Raw genomic sequence first — 9,549 nt, 5'->3', positions numbered from 1 at the left:
AAAGGAACGTTTTAAATTTGAAAATAATTGTCAAATTTGTGATTAAGCTTTCTCAAATTTACTACCACCTTCATTTGAATAAGTAGTGTGGCATTCAAGAAAATATAAAAAGGGATTTTGTCAGGAATGATAGGATAGGATTTATTAATAATGATTATCCACAGATTTATAGCATAGGCTGGCATAATTTTTCTATGAGGTGGCATATTGAATGGAGTGATAATATGTTGTTGATTAGTATTTTCTTCCCATGCAAAAGTTTCATGTGATCTCGACATCATTCTCATAAAATAATATTCCTTACCATTTTTAGGTTTTTTTTCTCTATTGAAGGTGGGACTATGTTAGAAACATCAAAGGACCTATTGTGGATTTAGGAGAGAAAATAGAGATGAGTGACAATCATGTTCAGATTGAGACAAGTGAAATTGAGGATTCCATTCAAAGTAATGAGACTTGGGTGTATCTACATGAGAGAGACCTATTTCCATTCATGAAATTTTTTGAGGGCTATGACAAGGATTTTTCCATGCATTTTGTCAATTCATAGAATGATAGGAATATCACGACTAATGAGATTTCTTTCAAAGAGTAATGAAGAAGTGATCACAACAATTAGTGGGATCTCCCTTGAAGGCAAAAAAATGGCATAAAAAAGTGAGGTTCATGGATGAAGCCACTATGTAAAAATTCTTCTAACCTAGTAAGGAGATGGTTTATATGCATGGTGGCTTTGAAAAAGAAGCTATTCTAAAACCATAAGATGAGGTACGTTATTCTATTATGTGTTATCTCATGTTGGAGGGTTGATTTCAAATCCTTTATTGCAACCATTTCCCCATTTTAAATCACTTTAGGAATCATAATCTTATTTCATTTCCTTGCATTATTCTACATTTTATGGAAGATAATATTCTAAAAGCTAGGAAGAAAAGGCAAGCTGGTAAATCCTACACTTCGTTTCACCAAGCCTTCATGTTCTGCCTAGTGTATAATTCTCATCAGGATCTTTCTGCGCCCCACCCCCACCTCATTGTTGCTCAAGTCCTTCCTCCCAACACTTCACCTTCCACTTCTACTCTCCAAATCTTCATGGAAACTATCTTGGTTGTTGACACCAACCGCACCCCCTCCTACATCCTCCAACAAATTAAGTGGGAAAAGGATATCATAACTATTGATTCTAGAGGTCAAAGTTGGTAAAAGAAGATCTCTAAGGCCTAGATGGAACTTGAAGAGAGGAAATCCCAAGGCTAGGAAAGATTGCCTTGCTAGCTTAGACTCTACTGGTAATGGGAAGAATAACAAACCCACTAAAAGATAGAAAAGTAAAGGTAACATAAAGAAATGTATTAAGGACATGGAAGAGGACTCTTCTAGTAAGTGTCCTCTAAAGTGGGGTGATTTCAGTACTATGGATAGCCATTTGAGCTTCATACCCTCCCATGTTTCTAACGGTCTTAAAAATGAGACCCACATCCTAGAGAATACAAATGTTGGGGTAGAAATGGTGACACTGATACTATCATATCCCCATGTCAACAACAACATAAGGATGAGCGCAATTTCAAAGATGATTGGAATGACCCTTAGATGACTCTGGGAATCAATGTTTAGGATTGTATTGAGGAGTCTTCTGTGCTTGATGACAACATTAATAAACTCATGAGGAGACATGATAACTTGGATCATAGATTTGATGTGGTGCTAAACTTTATTGTCAAGGCCATGCACTTGATAGACACAACTCTTCATCTCCTTCATACTGCGAAAGATGGGTTTGTTGCCTTTGTTGGCGTGGATACTACAAGTTCATTGTACCAATTTTTGGCAGATGGTTGGCTTCGTGTGTTGCTGAAAAGGCCCAATAAAGATAAGAAAGAGAGTTATCTCTCTATGTTTATTTTTTACTTTTTTGATGTGTTTTGTTACTTGCACACTACCCTAGAGGTCTCTTTCTCTGATCTTTAGTTTGACTTAGTTTAGTTTTATTATTTGGACTTGGTATATGTTTGATTTTAGGATATTACATTACATGTTGACTGTAATAGTTTTAGAAACTAGAATAGATTGGTGTGGGGTTTTGTAGTATCAAGAAAGTGGGTTGTATGATAATGTGTTTCTAGTGAATTTTTGTTGTGTTTTAGGTTTTTGTTTCTAGGCCAATCCCCATTTTTAGTTACTTCTTAATATTAAAACAAATCTAACCACATATTACTTAAGTTTTGTATTGAATGACTACATGCACAACATCAATACATTTAAACTTGCAAAAATTATAACCTTTACCCAACCCTCTCAATGCTTCAATTTCTCATCCTTTTATTTGGTAATTCAATCTAGTATCATTTATATAAATCAATTTCAAGAGGTATACCCTTCAAAAAGAACAAGATTACATATCTATATTAGCAATCCTTAATAGAATTAAGTATATCATCTAGTTGAACATATTATAGGGTTTAACTTTTTTCTATTGAATACTCCATATTTTTGTCTTTTTCATCTTGTCTTTTCTCCTCTTACTTAACTAGTTTATTTGTGTTATCCTTCCTTTCCTTATATGATCCACTCTTATGTTCTTTGTGTTGTTTCTACTAGTTATAAAATAGTTTTTGTTAGGCCCCTAAACTAGTGAAAATTCCAACTTTACAGGTAGATTCTCTAGTTGTCATTTAGGTCTTAGCTTTCAATCGCATTGTATTTTCATCATCTTACAAGAAGGAATCACTCTCCTTAGACCATGGTCAGGGTAAAAGAAATCATCTAAAAAATGCTTCAACCAAGGTTTAATATGTGTCATTCCTATGTGATGTTGTATTTCTACATTTGGTCATCTCTAAATAGCTAGGGTCTTTTTCTCCTTTGACTACCTACTAATTTGGTTTTAACTTTTTAATATGTATATAATAAACCATTCTCAAATTATCTTGTTTTTTTTATTGTATTGCATGTCTTAATTTTTTTTTAAATGATATCCTACCAATAGGTACTATTTGAGATTTTCCCTCTTCGATGTATATTGAAATTTCATAAGAATCTGATTATGAATTTACTTCAAATACTTCTCATTCTTCTTCATAGCCTTTGATGCACCTTTAATTTTATTGATTCATTGTGTAGTTTAATTGATTGAGACTTCATTCCTATTCTTTAGAACAATCACTATCACTCATGTTCGAAGAATATGTTTGAGGAGTTAACTTTCCTCTTTGATGGTAGCCAAATTGCACTCATATTTTGAAATCATATTCATATTTGAAGCTTTTTCAATGTTATTTTTTGTATATTTCTAGAATTTGACCTACAGTTTTGAATGAGAATATAGTTGATTCAACTATGGGATGATTATCATTTGTAAGTAAGAAGGTACATGAAAAAACTAGCGAGACTGTCACTATTTATCATGCTTTAATCTTTCAATTCATGTCTCAAATGAGAAGTAATCATGTATGTGTGCCTTGTCTTACCTTTTCCTAAGTAGAAACAAGTTATTTGTAAGAATCCTTTCATACTTTTTCTTCAAACACCTTTGTCAGAAGAGATTATTCATTATGATGGTCTACATTGTCTCTTTACACCCCTATTATGTAGGAGACAACAATTCTATCTTCATAATGAAAGGAGTTTATGGGGGCATTCATGAGACATCCATACACCACTTATTCAATCACTATTAAATATGACCTACATTTGGATACACTCTCTTTTTGGGTGGGGTTATTCTCCAACTAGTTTTTCTCCTCTCTTTTTCTTATTTTTTATTGTATGTGTGAGAGATCATTTGTACATGGGTAACTAACACTGCCTTGTTGTTTAGATCAACCTTTATATCTTGCATTTTTTCATAATGATTCCATATCCCCATGTTTGCACATAAGAAGGGGTGTTAGAGTGAGTGTTGCTAGTAAATATTCAAAGTAGATTGTACCTTGTAATTCTTTTATGAAAGAGATCTTTGTTTTTGTTGGTGATATTGAGCTAGAACATTATTAAAATGTGGTCTTACAATGTCCTTCAACATTCTTCATGTCTTTAACCTTCTACAACTATATCTAAGAATGCTAGAAATATGTTAACAGTGATAATACAAATATTATAACAATAGTTCTTTTCAAACATTCCAGATAATACTCAATCATTAATCATCCTTAACCATTAAGATAAAAGAGAGTGCAAACACATGTACAAATAAAATATTAATTCAGATATTACGTAAACACTTTGTTTTTAAAGTTTTAGATAGCAGCCAAAAGAAGGGGGTGACCCCGGAGTACAAAAAGGCCTAACTGATACTAGTTTTATACATAAACACTTTGTTACATGATCTACGAAATAACATTCCTTCCTGACTATCAAGTTTTATACATAAACACTTTGTTATATGATCTATGAAATAAACATTCCTTCCTGACTATCAAGTTTTATACATGAACACTTTGTTACATGATCTAGGAAATAAGCGTTCCTTCTCGACTATCAAGTTTTATACATAAACACTTTGTTACATGATCTACGAAATAAACGTTCCTTCCTGTATCAAAATCCATACATTAGCTTCACTAAGTCGTGACCTCAGGGCAGAGGTTAACTAGAGCTGGAATTTGCAAGCCACCTAAAAGGGAGTGGAAAAAACTGTGAACAAGGAAGTTCGCTAAACCGGTAAAGGAGACGAGGAGCCATCCTCACGACCTAGCCCACTGAACTTGGCATGACCAGTGATCAAATCACGGGAAACTTCATCGCCTGAACGGAATATCTCCAGAAGCCCAAACCGTTCTAAAATGCACCACACCTTTTCAACAATGTCATCGAAGAAACAAGACACACCGCACAGCCGGTGGAATCTCGCCCTCGTCACTACAAAATGTACCGACTGACGGATAAATGCGAGAATGCCACACAAAGTAATGAAATCGAGACTTCCCAAAACCACCCAAGAGAGGGTATCAACTTCAAGCGCCAGCATCGCGTACACTGCAGCAATAAAACCGTAAGCGGTGAAGCCAAAGCTCCCGCAAACCACTAAACTGTTGAAGGTCATGAACAGCATTTTGTCCCCCGTGGTGAGCTCCGAGCTCATCTCCCACATTATGCAAACAAAGAGGGAGAGAAAGAAGGCTGCGCAGTCAAAAATGAGGAAGAGCTTAAATGAAATGTAGGATATAAGAATGGGGCTCCCCCGTTCCTCTTTTGCATCAGACTCCGAGTCAAAACCGCCAGGGACGGTGAAAGCAGCAGCACATGTCATGGCGGCCAACAGCGTTGCCACAACTAGTTCTGCATTGCGTCTCTCTTCGTAGGCTTTGTTTACCATTGACCTCGAGTTCATGAATTTTTGATGGCTCACCTGTGGCGCGCAGTACATGAATGGCTTTGGCCTCCCTCTATAATTTGCCAACTTTCTTATCATCCTAAAAGGTTCGTGGTACTCGGTGACTTCTCTTGCAATTTCAAATGGTGTCTTGTCCTCACTGTTCAGCGCATGCTTGTCCACCTCACCTACCTTCAGCAACAAATTCACCATCTACACACCCAAAAAATGAAAAAGGAAAGAAAGAGTGGGAATTAGTTGCCTAAGTATTTCAAAAGGAATTAGTTTCAATAGAAATCCAGAACACAGAGAATAGTGAGATTAAACCCCTAAAATAATCATACGTGCTCAAATTTGTTTCTTGCTGCAATGTGTAAAGGTGTGTCTCCCGCTTCAACTGGCTTTTCACTCTGAGTATCTATATCTTCATCATCATTAGTCCACTTTGTGGTTCCTTTTTCGACAGCCAGGTTATTGCTTCTTTCACCAGATGCTTCTGTGACACATTCATCTCCACCTTGATTTGGCTGGTAAGGCTGATTGATGAGTTTGGACAAGTCTATTTTTTTCTCAATTAAAAACTGAACAATTTTGACTTGGTTGAGCTTCACAACATAATGGAGGGCGTTTTGGGTGTGGGTTATTAATAACTCCACAGCATCTTTGAACCCCAAACTTACTGCCAGTTTTAATGGAGTTTCTCCTTCTTTATTCGTACAATCACACAAATTGGCATCCATGTCGACCAACTGTTTCGCCAGATCCACGCGATTCTTCCTCACAGCTAAATGCAAAGCCGTCTCGCCTTTGTAGTCCTTCATTGTTATTATTTTGATTAAATCTGCATGAGTCACACAGTTAAACAAGGCAAACAAGCAAAAGATAACCTTTTAATCTAGAAAAATATTCTAAGAAGAAGATGACCTTGGACTGGTATCTTTGCTGCTAGCTCTCGTAACAAATCTGCAGTTCATAAATCGACTATAAGTTGAGCCGAAACGGTAGGTTTAGAATAGCTTCTGATCAGAAAAACAAAAATGAATGAAGAGAAAACCAAAAAAACCTGGGTCTCCTGCAATAACTGCCCCATGGAAACATGTTCTTCCCTCCCACGGCAATAACAAGCTTGGTGCATCCGCAAGTTTTAGCAAGTCTTTCGCAGTTCTTGTATGGCCATTTTGACAAGCCACAAAGAAGCTCATTTCACCAGATTTATTCTCCATATTGAGGAAAACTTTTCCTCCGCTTAAGCCCGCTTCTTACTCTCGCAAGAAAATACAGCTGTCTGTCATAAACTCTATCTTTGCGTCTCCGTTCTAAGAGGTGCTTTCATTTCCAACATTAGGAGCGACAGCATTTATTATGCCCTGTAAACGCCAGCTGAAGAACTGGAAAGTACACCTCAAAATACCATGTCCACACAGGAGTCAAATGTCTGAAACCATTTTTCTTGTTCACATTTGCAGTAAAATGTGGTCCATGCAAATAGCTGTAGCCCAGTTGTCATTTTCTATCAAATCCATAGACCAATTTAAAAGTCCCAGCCTCCGGTCAACTGAAATTAGAATAAGCGTCCTAGGGTTAATCTGCAACCCTATGTCACGATGAACATCTCTCAAAATAAATTCAGATTGATAGGGCTGATGTTATATACGGCATTGCAAAGTCCAATTATTTCCTTTTATTATTTTGTCTAAGTACATATTTGCACACATATGTAGATGTAGAGTTGCATATGTGCGCAAGACCACATAGTCTATCTTGTGCATATGGGGGTTAATATGCAATGTGTCAATAGCTTGCACAATTGTGCACTTACAGAGATGCATAAGTGTGATCTCTGTGCAAATCTGCATGCACTTTATTTTTTTTGTTAAGTTCACCATCATATTTCTCACAACTCCACACCTATAGAGGTGAGGAGGTGCGATATTTTGGGTTTTGTTGTGTATTTTGGCATGTGAGTGCAGATTTGCACCTACAAGGTGGACAACTTTGTGATGGCCCTTTTTGTCAGTTTCGAGTCAACCTTCTGAGTCATCTCTAAGGGCCCATTTGGCTGTGGGAATAGGAATAGCTATTCTGGAATACGTATTTAGGAATAGCTATTCTGGAATAGAAAATGGGGCTACGTATTCCTGTTCTCTGTTTGGTTCAGCCAATATTTGTGGGAATTCGCAAAACCCAAAATTTATGTTTTCTAAAATAAATAAAAGTGGAATAGGAATACGTATTCCAATAACACCTATTTTGGTGGAATTGCAAAACCCCATTTTTGGGCCAAAATTGGAATACGTATTCCTATTTTGCTTCGTATTCCAATTCCAATTTGGTGCATCCAAACGAAGAATTCAAAATTTTAAGAATTTACGTATCCTTATTCTGCTTGTATTCTCGTTGCCAAATGGGCCCTAAGTGTTTTGGGGCTTTTGTTATAACTTTATTTGTTTTTCTTATCTTTTTCCTATGCCATAGTAATTTGCATTTTTAAGGATCTATGGGGCATTTTGTAGCTAATATTGGTCAACACGACTCTTCACTTGTTCTTCCATTTTTTGCCTTCAAATTTTGGATATATTTCGAACAAAGCAAACGTTTCATAATTCTAAGCTAGGGGCAAGAAGTTACACTTTTCCAAATTAGACCTAAACTTTTATATAGTTTTCATAATTTTCTAACTTATTTTGCATTAAGTGTTGTTAGCATCTTCTATTTTAATTCCTAAAACATGACATTGATCCTTCAGATCAATTAGACTTAACATAATTTCATGATTTACATAATAACCATGTTAATTTTTTTAGATTAATTTATTTTTTCAATAAAATATTGTTGACAATTATATTGTGTGTGCATATTTAGGAGTTTAGATTGAGCAAAACCCATAAACTATTTTCAAATAAAAGAACTTTGATTTTTTTCGGAAATTTTGACATTTTTAGTGGTCCACATGTACACATCTCAACATGTGTGCAACTTCTCATTTTAAAAATTTATGAAATTTCTAAGTGAAGTTCATAGTTTTCAACTTTGTACACAGGCAACTCCACAATTTTGGAATTTTGAAGATAAATAGTGAAGTGCCCAATTTTCACCTTCATATCTTCACACATCCGCAACTCCATAAGTGCAACAATTTTTTTAAAATTGAATTTTACAATGCTAATTGATTGTCAATTGCTAAATTTAGCATTGTCATGCTTTAATTCCATATTTTTTGAGTTCGTTAGCAATTAAGTGCATTGGGCCTTGTCTCATAAATGGTAGTTTCAATTTCAACTACTTGTACTTCTTCCTTAAATTGAAAATCAACATTCAAAATATGGGGATGACGTGTGCAGAACACCCATCTCATAGATCACTTCTTTGTCATAAGGTACCTGCACACTGCTGGCACACTGCAATTTATAACTATCATATTTAGGCGGTGGTAAGTTTTCTCTGGGTACTCATGGAGAGTGATGAGACCATATTGCTAACTGATGGATATGCATGCAAAATAATGAGAACATATTATTCATAAGATCCTAAAGCTCTAGTTTCTTGTTGGAGATGTTTTCCCTCTTATCTTCTTCTTCTATTAAAATATTTGAGTCATGTAAAGGTGCACACATCATTTAATAAAATAAAGGAAAATAAAACTACATGCATAGTTAGCACCTAGATAGATTATTGGTATGTACATAAATAGCTTAATTTTAATAGTTTTAGCATACTTTTTGTATGCGAAAAACCCTAGCTCCAAAAATCACATGATGGAGAGGGTTCCCTATAAATACAATGATGTAACATTTATTCGAGGCAAGTATTTTGATGTAATAAAGATATGTTATTACTGCTCTCATTCCATGTGTTGTGTTTCTTGCTAGAATGTGAGTTTCTTTTCTAAATTAATTTTTGCAACTAGCGATAAAGTCAATAGTCTTGTTGTGTTTTAATGCTTGTGCAATCATTGTTTTTTATAGAGTTTGTCATGTATAGCCGCATAATACTTCTATAGTGACGAATCAAATATGAGATATTTTCTACAATACTTGCATCATGATTCATCTTGTGTGCGCACACTTTTTGTGGGTACATGATTTGCTGACTTGTAAAAAACATACAATTCTATTATGATTTCATTAACGATTGCCTCAATGAAGTTTTGGATGTGCTCCTCTTGATTTTGTTAGTTTCCTACCATCCATTTGAAAAATTAATTCACAAAATCATTGCCACTATTCTTATGTCCT

The 9,549-nt window shown here is 35.2% G+C and overlaps 1 protein-coding gene across 1 annotated transcript; it reads right to left on the bottom strand.

Annotated features, from left to right (window-relative positions):
* Positions 1 to 4,652: 4,652 nt before the first annotated feature.
* LOC149577336 (uncharacterized) lies at positions 4,653 to 6,563 on the bottom strand. The gene is made up of 4 exons (XM_089831270.1): positions 6,378 to 6,563; positions 6,250 to 6,277; positions 5,659 to 6,163; positions 4,653 to 5,527 (listed from the first exon to the last, which is right to left on the bottom strand). Exons 1-4 carry the CDS (start codon positions 6,535 to 6,537, stop codon positions 4,655 to 4,657), a joined length of 1,566 nt encoding a protein of 521 aa, XP_089687396.1. The 5' UTR covers positions 6,538 to 6,563; the 3' UTR covers positions 4,653 to 4,654.
* Between the last annotated feature and the right edge of the window lie 2,986 nt (positions 6,564 to 9,549).

The sequence above is a fragment of the Cupressus sempervirens genome, chromosome 1 (genome assembly GCF_028749045.1).
Source record: "Cupressus sempervirens isolate cs-2001-9-10 chromosome 1, ASM2874904v1, whole genome shotgun sequence".
NCBI lineage: Eukaryota > Viridiplantae > Streptophyta > Pinopsida > Cupressales > Cupressaceae > Cupressus > Cupressus sempervirens.
The sequence above is the reverse complement of the archived record's forward strand: the minus strand, read 5'-3'. Positions and strand labels throughout refer to the sequence as shown.

Excerpts from the sequence above, each read along its gene's own strand:
- LOC149577336 (XM_089831270.1), bottom strand. The coding sequence starts at position 6,537 with ATGGAGAATAAATCTGGTGAAATGAGCTTCTTTGTGGCTTGTCAAAAT. Across the intron at positions 6,164-6,249 it reads CGAGAGCTAGCAGCAAAGAT|TCATGCAGATTTAATCAAAA; the intron begins ACCAGTCCAAGG and ends TAACTGTGTGAC. Across the intron at positions 5,528-5,658 it reads CAAGAAACAAATTTGAGCAC|ATGGTGAATTTGTTGCTGAA; the intron begins GTATGATTATTT and ends TTGGGTGTGTAG.